We start from the raw sequence: 15,661 nt of genomic DNA on the forward strand, positions 1-15,661 counted from the left end.
ATGACAGTACATAGGCAATGGATAGTCTTTAAATATTACATAATCTACAGCAACTATACATTCCTTCAAGGCACAAAAACCCCAAAAGTAAAGGCAGTCAACCGTGGATAACAAAGGAAGTTAAAGATTGTATAAGATTAAAATAAAAGGCCTATAAAGTTGCCAGAAATAGTAGTAAACCTGAGGATTGGGAGGATTTTAGAATACAGCAAAGGAGGACCAAGAAACTGATAAAGAAAGGGAGAACAGAATATGAATGTAAACTAGTAAAAAACATAATGGACTGTGAAAGCTTCTATAGGTACGTAAAAAGGAAACATTTGACTCAGACAAATGTGGGTCCATTACAGGCAGAGTCAGGAGAATTTATAATGGGGGATAGAGAAATGGCAGAGAAGTTAAATGATTACTTTGTGTCTGTCTTCACTGAGGAAAAAACAAGAAATCTCCCAGAATTAGAGATCCATGGGATTAGGGGGAATGAGGAATTGAAGGAAATTAGTATTAGTAAGAAGGTTGTATTGGAGAAATTAATGGGGCTGAAGGTTGATAAGTCCCCAGGACCTGATATTCTACATCCCAGAGTGTTGAAAGAGGTAACTATGGAGATAGTGGATGCATTGGTGATCATCTTCCAAAATTCTATAGATTCTGGAACGGTTCCTGCAGATTGGAAGGTCGCAAATGTCGCCCCCCCCCCCCCCCCCACCCCCCACTATTTAAGAAGGAAGGGAGAGAGAAAACAGTGAATTACAGACCTGTTAGCCTTACATCAGCAGTAGGGAAAATGCTAGAATTTGTTCTAAAGGATGTGATAAATGGACACTTGGATAATAATGATCTGATTGGGCAAAGTCAACATGGATTTATGTTTGATGAACCTATTGGAGTTTTTTGAGGATGCTAACAGAATTGATAAAGGGGAGTCAGTGGACGTGGTATACTTGGATTTTCAGAAGGCTTTTTGATAAAGTCCCCCACAGGAGATTGGTTTGCAAAATTAAAGCACATGGGATAGGAGGTAATATACTGGCATGGATTAAGGATTGGTTAACAGGCAGAAAGCAGAGAGTAGGAATAAATGGGTCATTCTCACATTGGCAGGCTGTGACTAGTGGGGTACTGCAGGGATCAGTGCTTGGGCACCAGCTGTTCACAATATATATTAATGATTTGGATGTGGGGACCAAATGTAATATTTCCAAGTTTGCGGATGACACAAAACCAGGTGGGAATGTGTGTTCTGACGAAAATGCAAAACGGCTTTAAGGGGATTTGGACAGACTTGGTGAGTGGGCAAGAATGTGGCAGATGGAGAATAATGTGGAAAAATGTGAGGTTATCCACTTTGGTAGGAGGAATAGATGTGCAGAGTATTTCTTAAATGGTAAGAGATTAGAAAGTGCAGATGCACTAGAGGACCTGGGTGTCCTTGTCAATAAGTCACTGAAAGCTAACATGCAGGTGCAGCAAGCAATTAGGAAGGTTAATGATATGTTAGCGTTTATCGCAAGAGGATCTGAGTACAGGAGTAGTGAAGTCTTGCTTCGATTATATAGAACCTTGGTTAGGCCGCACCTGGAGTACTGTGTACAGTTTTGGTCCCCTTACCTTAGGAAGGATATTATTGCCATAGAGGGAGAGCAACGAAGGTTCACCAGACTTGTTCCTGGGATGGCGGGACTGTCCTATGAAGAGAGATTGGGGAAACTGGGCCTGTATTCTCTAGAGTTTCGAAGAATGGGAAGTGATCTCATTGAAACCTACAAAATACTGAAAGGGATAAACAGGGTAGATGCAGGTAAGATGTTTCCCCTGGTTGGGGAGTCTAGAACCAGGGGACACAATGTCGAAATAAGGGGGAAGTCACTTAGGACAGAGATGAGGAGAAAGTTCTTTACTCAGAAGGTTGTGAATCTTTGGAATTCTCTACCCCAGAGGGCTGTGGAAGCTCAGTCATTGAGTATGTTTAAAGCAGAGATTGACAGATTTCTAAGTACCAGTTACATAAAGGGATATGGGGATAGTGTGGGAAAAAGGCATTGAAGTGGATGATCAGCCATGATCATATTGAATGGCGGGGCAGACTCGATGGGCTGAAAATCATGAGTGGTGTCGATAGAGAGAAACTGTTCCTATTGGCAGAAGGGTCAAGAACCAGAGGACACTGATTTTAAAGAACCAGTGGTAACATGAGGAAAATCTTTTTTATGCAGCGAGTGTTTAGGATCTGGAATGCACTGCCTGAGAGTGTGGTGGAGGCAGTTTCAGTCATGGCTTTCAAAAGGAAATTGGACAAGTACCTGAAAAGAAAATATTTTCAGAGCTACGGGGAAAGGGCGGGGGACTGGGACAGGCTGAGTTGCTCTTGCAGAGAGCTGGCATGGTCACGACAGGCCAAATGGCCTTATTCTGTGCCGTAACCATTCTTTGATTCTATGATTCTACAAATGTGGTGAACAACTCAACAACTTAAATGAGGAGGAAGTTTTGACCCTTGACATCAAGGCAGCATTTGACCAAGTATGGCACCAAGAAGCCCTAGCAAAACTGGAGTCAATGGGAATCAGGGGGAAAACCCTCCACTGGCTGGAGTCTTACCTAGTGAAAAAGTTGTGGTTGTTGGAGGTTAATCATCTGAGCTCCAGGACATCACTGCAGGAGTTCCTCAAGGTAGTGTCCTAGGCCCAACCATCTTCAGCTCCTTCATCAGTGACCTTCCCTCTTTCATAAGATCAGAAGTGGAGATGTTCGCTGATGATTGCACTAAGTTCAGCATCATTCACAACTCCTCAGATACTGATGCTGTCCGTGCCCGCATGCATCAAGACCTGGACAACATTCAGGTTTGGGCTGATAAGCAAGTAACATTCACGCCACACAAGTGCCAGGCAATGACCATCTCCAACAAGAGTGAAACTAACCGTCTCCCCTTGACATTCAATGGCATTACCATCACTGAATCCCCCACTATCAACATCCTGAGGGTTACCATTGACTAGAAACATAACTGGACCAGCCATATATGTACTGTGGCTACAAGAGCCACAGGAAGTGAGTAACTCACCTCCTGACTCTGTAAAGTCTGTCCACCATCTACAAGGCACAAGCACAACTTTTTTAGCCAGTACATAGCAAGTCCAACAAGAAAATGGGTGGTTCTGGACTTAGTTTTAGGGAATTAATCTGGGCAGGTGGAAGGCCTATCAGCGGAGAACATTTTATTGGTCGTGATCATAATTCAGTTGGATTTAGAATAGTTATGGAAAAGGATAAAGATATATCATTTTAAATTGAGGAAAAGCCCAGTTTTACTAAGCTGAGATGTGATTTGGCAAAAGTGGACTGGGAACAGCTACTTGAAAGTGAATCAGTTGTCAAGCAGTGGGAGGCATTCAAAGAGGAGCTAAAGAGGATTCAGAACAAATATATTCCCACAAAGAGAAAGGGTGGGACCCCCCCTCCCCCTCCCCCCCTCAACTGTCATAGAGTATACAGAGTGGGAAAAAAAGAAAGCTCATGTTGGATGCTGAGAGTTCAATACTGCAGAAAACCTAGAAGAGAAGAGAATGCAGGGATAAAATTAAAAAGGAAATTCGGAAAACAAAGAGACAGCATACAAAAATATTGGCAAGTAAAATCAAGGAAAACCCAAATATGTTTGAAAATACATAAAGAGCAAGAGGATAACCACAGAAAGAGTAAGGCTGATTAGAGACCTAAAAGATGACTTGTGTGTGGAGGCAGAAGATGTTAGTATGGTTCTTAAAGAATACTTTGCGTCTGTCTTCACAATAGAGAGATCAATGCAGACATTTCAGTTCAGGATATGGAATATTTTGATATAAACACGGTGAGATGGGAAATATTAAGGGATTTGGCGTCTTTGAATATGGATATATTGTCAGGCCTGGATGAAATGTATCCCATGCTGCTAAGATAAGCATGGGAGACATGGGAGAAAATAGCAGAGGCTCTGACCATCATTTTCTAATCCTCTCTGGATACAGGTGTGTTTGTGGAGGACTGTTAATGTTGTTTAACAAGGGAGGAAGGGATTGACTAATTACAGGTCAGTCAGCATAACCTCAGTGGTGGGCAAATTATTGGAAAACATTCTGATTGACAGTGTTAATGATTACTTAGAACGGCACTGATTAATTAAGAACAGTTGACATGGATTTGTTAAGAACAAAGAACAAAGAAAATTACAGCACAGGAACAGGCCCTTCGGCCCTACAAGCCTGCGCCGATCCAGATCCTCTATCTAAACATGTTGCCTATTTTCTAAGGGTCTGTATCTCTTTGCTTCCTGCCCATTCATGTATCTGTCTAGATACATCTTAAAAGACGCTATCGTGTTCGCATCTACCACCTCCGCTGGCAACGCGTTCCAGGCACCCACAACCCTCTGCATAAAGAACTTTCCACGCATATCCCCCCTAAACTTTTCCCCTCTCACTTTGAACTCGTGACCCCTAGTATTTGAATCCCCCACTCTGGGAAAAAGCTTCTTGCTATCCACCCTGTCTATACCTCTCATGATTTTGTACACCTCAATCAGGTCCCCCCTCAACCTCCGCCTTTCTAATGAAAATAATCCTAATCTACTCAACCTCTCTTCATAGCTAGTGCCCTCCATACCAGGCAACATCCTGGTGAACCTCCTCTGCACCCTCTCCACATCCTTTTGGTAATGTGGCGACCAGAACTGCACGCAGTATTCCAAATGTGGCCGAACCAAAGTCCTATATAACTGTAACATGACCTGCCAACTCTTGTACACAATACCCCGTCCGATGAAGGAAAGCATGCCGTATGCCTTCTTGACCACTTTATTTACCTGCGTTGCCACCTTCAGGGAACAATGGACCTGAACACCCAAATCTCTCTGTACATCAATTTTCCCCAGGACTTTTCCATTTACTGTATAGTTCACTCTTGAATTGGATCTTCCAAAATGCATCACCTCGCATTTACCCTGATTGAACTCCATCTGCCATTTCTCTGCCCAACTCTCCAATCTATCTATATTCTGCTGTATTCTCTGACAGTCCCCTTCACTATCTGCTACTCCACCAATCTTAGTGTCGTCTGCAAACTTGCTAATCAGACCACCTATACTTTCCTCCAAATCATTTATGTATATCACAAACAACAGTGGTCCCAGCACGGATCCCTGTGGAACACCACTGGTCACACGTCTCCATTTTGAGAAACTCCCTTCCACTGCTACTCTCTGTCTCCTGTTGCCCAGCCAGTTCTTTATCCATCTAGCTAGTACACCCTGGACCCCATGCGACTTCACTTTCTCAATCAGCCTACCATGGGGAACCTTATCAAACGCCTTACTGAAGTCCATGTATATGACATCTACAGCCCTTCCCTCATCAATCAACTTTGTCACTTCCTCAAAGAATTCTATTAAGTTGGTAAGACATGACCTTCCCTGCACAAAACCGTGTTGCCTATCACTGATAAGCCCATTTTCTTCCAAATGGGAATAGATCCTATCCCTCAGTATCTTCTCCAGCAGCTTCCCTACCACTGACGTCAGGCTCACCGGTCTATAATTACCTGGATTATCCCTGCTAACCTTCTTAAACAAGGGGACAACATTAGTAATTCTCCAGTCCTCCGGGACCTCACCCGTGTTTAAGGATGCTGCAAAGATATCTGTTAAGGCCCCAGCTATTTCCTCTCTCGCTTCCCTCAGTAACCTGGGATAGATCCCATCCGGACCTGGGGACTTGTCCACCTTAATGCCTTTTAGAATACCCAACACTTCCTCCCTCCTTATGCCAACTTGACCTAGAGTAATCAAACATCTGTCCCTAACCTCAACATCCGTCATGTCCCTCTCCTCAGTGAATACCGATGCAAAGTACTCGTTTAGAATCTCACCCATTTTCTCTGACTCCACACATAACTTTCCTCCTTTGTCCTTGAGTGGGCCAATCCTTTCTCGAGTTACCCTCTTGCTCCTTATATATGAATAAAAGGCTTTGGGATTTTCCTTAACCCTGTTTGCTAAAGATATTTCATGACCCCTTTTAGCCCTCTTAATTCCTCATTTCAGATTGGTCCTACATTCCCGATATTCTTCCAAAGCTTCGTCTTTCTTCAGCTGCCTAGACCTTATGTATGCTTCCTTTTCCCTCTTAGCTAGTCTCACAATTTCACCTGTCATCCATGGTTCCCTAATCTTGCCATTTCTATCCCTCATTTTCACAGGAACATGTCTCTCCTGCATGCTAATCAACCTTCTCTTAAGGGAAGGTTGTGTCTGACGAACTTGACTGAATTTTTTTAAGGAGGGTTGATGAGGGTAGTGCGTTTGCTGCAGTCTACATGGATTTTAGCAAGGCTTTTGACAAGGTCCCAGATGGCAGACTGATCAGTAAATTAAAAGCCCATGGGATCCAAAGGGAAGTGACAAGTTGGATCCAAAATTGGTTCAGTAGCAGGAAGCAAAGGTTAATGGTGGACAGGTGTTTTAGTGACTGGAAGGCTGTTTTCGGTGGGGTTTCGCAGGACTCTGTACTAGATGTCTTGCTTTTCGTGGTTTATATCAATGATTTTGACTTAAATGTAGGGGGCATGATTAAAAAGTTTGCAGAAACAAAAATGGGCTGTGGGTTTGATAGTGAGGAAGAAAGCTGAAGACTGCAGGAAGATATCAATGGATTAGTGAGGTGGACAGAAAAGTTTCAAATGGAATTCAATCTGGAGAAGTGTGAGGTAATGTATTTGGGGAGGGCAAACAAGGCAAAGGAATACACAATAGGATACTGAGAAGTGTCAAGGAACAGAGGAACAAGTGAGGGCGTGTTCCCTGAAGGTAGCATGACAGGTAGATAAGGTGGCTAAGAAGGCAGCCAAGACATAGAATACAAGAGCAGGGAGGATATGCAGAACTGTATAAAACACGAGTGAGGCTACAGCGGGAATACTGCGTGCAGTTCTGATAACCGCGTTCCAGGAAGATGTGATCACTGGAATGGGTACAGACGATATTTGCAAAGATTTTGTCAGGAATGGAGAATTTTAGCTATGAGGAAAAGTTGGATGGGCTGGGGTTGTTTTCTTTGGAGATCTTAACTGAGGTGCATAAAATTATGAGGGACCTAGACCGAGTGGATAGGAAGGCCCTATTTCCATTAGCAGAGAGGTCAATAACCAGGGGACTGAGATTTAAAGTAATTTATGGAGGATTAGAGAAGAGTTAGGGAGGATTGTTTTCAGAGTGTGGTGGGGATCTGGAACTCACTGCCTGAAAGGGTGGTACAGGCAGAAACCCGTATCACATTTAAAAAACAGTTAGATATGTACTTGAAGTGCTGTAACCTACAGAGCTACAGACCATGGGGCGGCACAGTGGCGCAGTGGTTAGCACCGCAGCCTCACAGCTCCAGCGACCCGGGTTCAATTCTGGGTACTGCCTGTGTGGAGTTTGCAAGTTCTCCCTGTGTCTGTGTGGGTTTTCTCCGGGTGCTTCGGTTTCCTCCCACATGCCAAAAACTTGCAGGTTGATAGGTTAATTGGCCATTATAAATTGCCCCTAGTATAGGTAGGTGGTAGGGAAATATAGGGACAGGTGGGGATGTGGTCGGAATATGGAATTAGTGTAGGATTAGTATAAATGGGTGGTTGATGGTTGGCACAGACTCGGTGGGCCGAAGGGCCTGTTTCAGTGCTGTATCCCTAAACTAAACTAACCCAAGAGCTGGAAAGTAGGATTAGATTGGATAGCTTTTTTCAGCTGGCACAGACACGAGGGGTCGAATGGCCTCTGTGCTGTAAATTTTCTATGTTTCAACTTGTCCTCCCACCTTCCAGGATTTGGGTACACATTCTCTGAGCTCTCTCTGTTCCGGCACCTCCTTTTTAAAATTGTAGTATTTAGTTCATATTGTCTCTCCTCATTCTTCAAAATGTATCACTTCACATTTCTCTGCATTAAATTTCATCTGCCATGGGTCTGTCTGTTTTCTGAAATCAGAGAATCATTTACCAGTCTGCCTATGTCCTCCCAAAATCTGTTACTGTCCTACTCATTGTTTAATGCATTTCCAAATGCCATATCCTCTGCAAACTTTGAAATTATGCCCTGTAGACCAAAGTCCAGGGCATTAATATTCTCAAAAAGAGCAGTGGTCCTAACACTGACCACTAGAGAGCTTCTGTGTGAAACACAATGGGAGATCTGCTTGTGTCTCAGAGCAGTTTATAAACGAAGTACTGATGACATACCAGTCAATGTCAGATGGTTTCTCATTTTAATGAGCAATGCATTCGCTTGGCTAACTGTAGCATCCTTCTATGACAGAATCTGCAATATTGCATCTGTTGTTTAAGTTCGATAATGAAGTGAAACTCAAAAAGCACAAAGAGAGAAGGATTGATTATTGAATAGAATTAATGAGAGAGATTTAAACACCAATAGGAATGTATTGGCAATCATCTCTGCTCAGAAATTTGAATCTATAGCATAGGTTACTTTACCAACAATTTCTGCGAGAGCTTCAAACAATTAATGCCTTTCAATATCATCAGTACATATTTAAGATGCCAATTAGGCCATGTTGTAAATTTAAAATAAAACTGGCCTTAGATTTTTTTTCTTTGAAGTACATGGCATATTAGTAAAACCTAATTGACTGAGCCAGAAAAAGTTGCAAACTGAACCATTGGTTTCCTGCAGCCAAGCACAGACGAGAGCTCAAGTAGGATACTTTGGAGCTGAAAGTTAATAGAAGTAAAAAGGCTTTAACAGTGAGAGCTGAGCTAAAGCTCTGGATCATGGGAAGGATTTGGCCACCTACCACTGTCCTTCGAGTTATTGTCTTCTAGGCTCATCTGCTCAGCGAGTTGGGAGAGGGAATCATCGAGAGGCCGACTACTGCGTAGTGTCATCGACAGCCTGCGTTTGATGATTCTCATCCTGTCCATTGCATTTCCGGCGTGCGGTGCCTGCAAACAGGGGCAGAGTAGAGAATAATCACTTCAGATCAATGTCAATGTTTCAGGTCTTTACGATCCTGCGTCAGTACTGGGAGAGGTTATTTCATAAGGAGGAACAGAGCAAGGTAAAAGGGGGCAGGGAAATCAATGCCCGCATGCACAAGAAAAGAAAATGAATTCCATGCAAATTATGTAGAATGTACATCACAGAAACAGGCCATTTGCCCCAAGTGGTCCTTGTTTGTGCTCTTGTTCCACACAAGCCTTCTCCCACCCCTGTTCATCTAACCCCATGACCATATCCTTTTGCTTCTTTCTCACTTACGTGTTTATCCAGCTTCCCCTCAAATAAATCAAGCGTCTGTAAAGTGAAGAATGGGAAATGATTAAATGGCAAATGATAATAGCATAAAAGGAGGCATGATGACAAAATTAGAGAAATGAGGCCCAGAGGATGTAGGAATGGTTAAAGCAGAATAACTGAGAGGAAGAACTGGCAAAGTGGAGCAGACTCCAGGGGCTGGAGTGTGATGGAAGAAAGAGGAATGGTGACACCAGGGGTGTATTCCACCTTGACAGGTGTATCAGTTATCATGAACCTTTTCCTTTCTCCACAGATGCTGCCTGACCTGCAGATTGCTCCCAGCATGTTCTGCTTTTCTTTCAGAATGCGAGTAGCTGCATATTGTGATTTTTGTTCCATGTAATTAGGAACTTCAAATGGGACATATAAACCAATCTCTGCCGGTCTTTTCAAATTCCTGTCACGCAGTTCAGTGCCTAGTTACACGGTGACCGCACATTCAAAAATAACAGCTCCCTTCCTTCACCCAATCACTGTGAGTGGGACACAGACTAAGGGGCTGTGGGACACTGAGGGTTCCTCCATGACAGAACTTCCCTGGCTGGTGGGTCATTATCTCTCAGTGAAGGGCACAGGTGCTCATATTCAGTGGCTCCAAAAAGTACAGAGGTACCGATGGCCAGAGCTGGGCTGGAAATCTGAGGTTAAACAGGGGTGATAGAAGTAGCTGAGAGAGGAGATTAAACGTGTGGGTAGAGTCTATGATAGGGTAGAGTGTACACAGGCTGTGGGAAGAGATTAAATGGGAAGGAAAGAAAGTCTTGCGTTTATATAGCACCTTTCATGACCACAGGACATCCCAAAGCACTTGAAGTGTAGTCACTGTTGTGATGCAGGAAATGCAGCAGCTAATTTGCACACAGCAAGCTCCCACAAACAGCGATGTGATAATGAGCAGATAATCTGTTTTTATGATGTTGACTGAGGGATAAATATTGACCAGGACACCAGAGATAACTCCCCTCTTCTTCAAAATAGTGCCATGGGATCTTTTATGTCTACCTGAGAAGGCAGAAGAGGCCCTGATTTAACATCTGGTCTAAAAGGTAACATCTCCGATAGTGTAGCATTTGCTCAGTATTCAACTAAAGTATCAGCCTGGACTTGAACCCACAATCCTGTGGACTCAGAGTTAAGAGTGTTAGCAACTGAACCACAGCAGCTAGAGTCCTTGATGGGGTAGAGTGGACAAGGAGTGTATAAGTGCAGAACTGATAGAGCATTCTTTTGTTGCATTCTTTCCTAGATTTGGGTGGTTCTGCAGCAAACAGAACAAAAGGTGGACTGGTTGAAGTGAAATTTGTATGTATGTGACTGCAGAAATAGTCTATTCAGCTCCCCTGGGAAATCAAATTAAGGGCCAGCAGGATATGCTTGATGCTGTGCTGGACATCTGAACCTCAGCAAAAAGCACTTTATTGATTCGATGTGCCGAAATCCCTTAATTTACACAGCTCAAATTTCCACTAATGCATCAGGTCAAGGTTTGGGAATACAGCTGCTCTCAATCTTGTTGAAGTGAGATCTGCCATTGCACAGATAATCAATAAAAAATTGTTATAACCAGGATTTCAATCTCAGACTGGCTCTTGTTACAGCCTTCAAGGATCCCAGCAGACTCTCCTCTCTCTAATCATTACTGACATTAACCCCTGAAAATCACATCACTCTACACAAACGCCAGAAGTAGTCACAGGCCCCCAACAAATATTATTACATTGTTCCAGTTTTTAAGGCCAATTGCACAGCTACTTCATAGAAAACACAACTAGATTACCCAGAATGAATTAAATATTTTTACAAGGCTGGGGGCCAAGTGCTGGAAAATGGGAATAGAATAGATAGGTGCTTGATGGCTGGCATGGACACGGTGGGCCGAAGGGCCTGTTTCTATGACCTATGACCCACTTGTGTGCTGTGGAGCACAACTCTTCTTACACAGCACAGGATGTACTGAGGTGCATAGGAGGGTGTTAATAATGAGCACACAGATCAACTCAACAATATATCAGCAGCCAAGACCAGTTAAACCTCACACAAACCCAACAAACACTACACATACAATATACAGAATAGATTCAGTAGAGCTATTGTGGGGCTTGTCCTTCCGATTTTGAAAAAGAAAAGACATTTAAAGAAGCAACTGAGTTCATGACAGTTACTGACCACCAGCTCAATGAGAAGTTTGTTCAGTAGAAACATTTATTCAGATACCTGTCACTGACCAGAAATTCTATTCCAGCACCACACTTATTAAGGGCTAGTTACAGAGGAAGTCCCATTTTTCATGGAGGTGTTCCACTTGCGATTTTCAGATCTCATTTCATTTACACTCACTACACAATCAGACGGTTTTACGAGTCCAAGTGAAACTGTCATAGATTGTCGTCAAGGTTAGTGCTGACAGTCTGCTGCAGAGATCGAATGAACGTGACAGCAAAGAAACTTAAATGAAATGCAACTCGACAATAAATCAACCTAATGAATGTACTGCCAAGAAACCCTAAAGCAATCGACTGCAAAGGCCCAGATCATGTCTCCTCTTGGTCTCTTGGACAGGGAAAATAAGTTTAGTTGTTTGAGTTTTCCTTCATCACTAAGGCCTGTGACCATCTTGGTCAGTCTTTGTTGAACCCCTACTAATGCATTGAGGTAGATGACCAAAACTATTTTCTATAAAGTATATTTTTAATCATAATCTGAAACACCCTAAATATGCACCAGTGGAAGCTACAGGTAGGGAGAAATGTAGATAAAATATAACTTGGAAACCTGTGTCTATTTGAAATCAATGTTATTTGAACATAATTAAATCTAGGTAAAGAGCCTCCAATGACTACACAAGAATATAGGCAGACCAGCAAAAGGAATGATTTGTTAACCCGATATTACAGTGCATCTTTTCGAACCCGTGCACTCTACAGTTCCAGAAGAGCCATAGATTTTGATTTTATTAGTGTTACAGTTAATGAAGTTATTATGAAATTGGGGATATTTGACACTAATTACATTGAGTGCTGGGAAGTTAAATGAGACAAAAACTAATTAAAACCAAGATTATGTAAAGAAAATATTCCTTACTACTGATAGACGACCAGAGATGGTGCACAGAGGAATATAAAAATTATGTACCTTATCTGAGTCTGTGTTGAGCCCTTTGTTAGCGAACGATTGAGGATTCCAGAGTGTGATATGACACACCACATTAAGTTGGAGGTACCCAATTCTGGTACATATATCAATCCGATTGGTCAATGCAAGGGGAAGGTGTTTTTCTTTGAAATGTAAGGTGCATATTAGTATTTCTCATGCCTCTCAGAAGATTCTCTTTGTTTCTTTCTTCCTCTTTTGTTTTCTTTTTGTAATTGTCTTCACTTAGCAAATGTCTCTACAAAGGCATATCTATATGAGACCAAAAGGCTGCAGGAGTTCGACTGCACAGCTGTACTGGCCAGTTACAGGCAGAGGAAAGTGTGCCACAAACATGTACGAGTTTGCCTGAGATCCAGGAGGGTGAGATTTAAGCCACTAACTCAGATAAAGGTATTGATGTGTAGGGCGGATTCAGGCAGAGCAGAGAAGATACAGGAGGCTCATCACTCAGCAGCCCAAAGGCGACACCATAGTCCAAAGGAAGACAAGCAGTCAAAACAAGCACTCAGCTCATAAGGACAAGGTTGTATTAGTTCTGGAATATTGCTAACCACCAGCACATAGATCTGTGCAGGACACTGACTTAGGGGTACCAATGCTCCAGCATTGTCCTGCAGTGTCCAGGAATTAAAAATTAATCTCTTGGAAACAGCTGCAAGGGAGAAAAATCATACAGGTTTTAAAATAAAACTGTGTGTTTTCTGATTTGCTTTGAATATTTTCATTTATTAGTTACAAATGTATTGGATCTGATAAAAAGTTCTTCCACCAGGCAGGGCAGTTCGAGATGGAAAATCATGTAATCACACCTCCAGGAAAGTGTCCAAGCAGAGTTGGCAACCCCAGACTGGCTAACTAATGCTGTTAATGTGACAGCCGTCTAGACTGGCTAACTAATGCTGTTAATGTGACAGCCGTCTAGACTAGCTAGCTAATGCTGTTAATGGGACAGCCGTCTAGATGGCTAACTAACGCTGTTAATGTGACAGCTATCTAGACTGGCTAACTAATGCTATTAATGTGACAGCTGTCTGGACTGGCTAACTAATGCTGTTAATGTGACAGCTGTCTGGACTGGCTAACTAACGCTGTTAATGTTACAGCTGTCTAGACTGGCTAACTAATGCTGTTAATGTGACAGCCGTCGAGACTGGCTAACTAATGCTGTTAATGTTAGGCTGTCAAGACTGACTAACTAATGCAGTTAATGTTACCGCTGTCAAGACTGTCTAACTAAGGCTGTTAATGTGACAGCCGTCTAGACTGGATAACTAATGCTGTTAATGTTACAGCTGTCTAGACTGGCTAACTAACGCTGTTAATGTTACAGCTGTCTAGACTGGCGAACTAATGCTGTTAATGTGACAGCCGTCGAGACTGGCTAACTAATGCTGTTAATGTAACATCTATCCAGACTGACTAACTAATGCTGTTAATGTGACATCTATCCAGACTGACTAACTAATGCTGTTAATGTGACATCTGTCCAGACTGGCTAACTAATGCAGTTAATGTGACATCTATCCAGACTGGCGAACTAATGCTGTTAATGTGACAGCCGTCGAGACTGGCTAACTAATGCTGTTAATGTGACATCTATCCAGACTGACTAACTAATGCTGTTAATGTGACATCTATCCAGACTGGCTAACGAATGCAGTTAATGTGACATGTATCCAGACTGGCTAACTAATGCTGTTAATGTGACATCTATCCAGACTGACTAACTAATGCTGTTAATGTGACATCTGTCCAGACTGACTAACTATTGCTGTTAATGTGACATCTATCCAGACTGACTAACTAATGCAGTTAATGTGACATCTATCCAGACTGGCTAACTAATGCTGTTAATGTGACATCTATCCAGACTGGCTAACTAATGCACTTAATGTGACATCTGTCCAGACTGGCTAACTAATGCTGTTAATGTAACATCTATCCAGACTGACTAACTAATGCAGTTAATGTGACATCTATCCAGACTGACTAACTATTGCAGTTAATGTGACATCTATCCAGACTGACTAACTATTGCTGTTAATGTAACATCTATCCAGACTGACTAACTAATGCAGTTAATGTAACATCTATCCAGACTGACTAACTAATGCAGTTAATGTGACATGTATCCAGACTGGCTAACTAATGCTGTTAATGTGACATCTATCCAGACTGACTAACTAATGCTGTTAATGTGACATCTGTCCAGACTGACTAACTATTGCTGTTAATGTGACATCTATCCAGACTGACTAACTAATGCAGTTAATGTGACATCTATCCAGACTGGCTAACTAATGCTGTTAATGTGACATCTATCCAGACTGGCTAACTAATGCACTTAATGTGACATCTGTCCAGACTCTCTAACTAATGCTGTTAATGTAACATCTATCCAGACTGACTAACTAATGCAGTTAATGTGACATCTATCCAGACTGACTAACTATTGCAGTTAATGTGACATCTATCCAGACTGGCTAACTAATGCTGTTAATGTGACATCTATCCAGACTGACTAACTAATGCTGTTAATGTGACATCTGTCCAGACTGGCTAACTAATGCAGTTAATGTGACATCTATCCAGACTGACTAACTATTGCAGTTAATGTGACATCTATCCAGACTGACTAACTAATGCAGTTAATGTGACATCTATCCAGACTGACTAACTAATGCAGTTAATGTGACATCTATCCAGACTGACTAACTATTGCAGTTAATGTGACATCTATCCAGACTGACTAACTAATGCTGTTAATGTAACATCTATCCAGACTGACTAACTAATGCAGTTAATGTGACATCTATCCAGACTGGCTAACTAATGCTGTTAATGTAACATCTATCCAGACTGACTAACTAATGCAGTTAATGTGACATCTATCCAGACTGACTAACTATTGCTGTTAATGTAACATCTATCCAGACTGACTAACTAATGCAGTTAATGTAACATCTATCCAGACTGACTAACTAATGCAGTTAATGTGACATCTATCCAGACTGACTAACTATTGCTGTTAATGTAACATCTATCCAGACTGACTAACTAATGCAGTTAATGTAACATCTATCCAGACTGACTAACTAATGCTGTTAATGTAACATCTATCCAGACTGATTAACTAATGCTGTTAATGTGACATCTATCCAGACTGGCTAACTAATGCTG

General features: G+C 42.1%; 1 protein-coding gene across 1 annotated transcript in view; it reads right to left on the minus strand.

Moving 5' to 3' along the window:
- LOC137380448 (cyclin-dependent kinase 16-like) overlaps positions 1–15,661 on the minus strand; it is a 1,435,048-nt gene that overhangs the window by 1,023,060 nt on the left and 396,327 nt on the right. Inside the window, exon 2 of the mRNA XM_068052374.1 lies at positions 8,826–8,973. Within this exon, the coding sequence (XP_067908475.1) occupies positions 8,826–8,952 (127 nt within the window). The 5' untranslated portion in view covers positions 8,953–8,973. The remainder of the gene's footprint in view (positions 1–8,825; positions 8,974–15,661) is intronic.

The sequence above is a fragment of the Heterodontus francisci genome, chromosome 19 (assembly GCF_036365525.1).
Source record: "Heterodontus francisci isolate sHetFra1 chromosome 19, sHetFra1.hap1, whole genome shotgun sequence".
NCBI classification, from domain to species: domain Eukaryota; kingdom Metazoa; phylum Chordata; class Chondrichthyes; order Heterodontiformes; family Heterodontidae; genus Heterodontus; species Heterodontus francisci.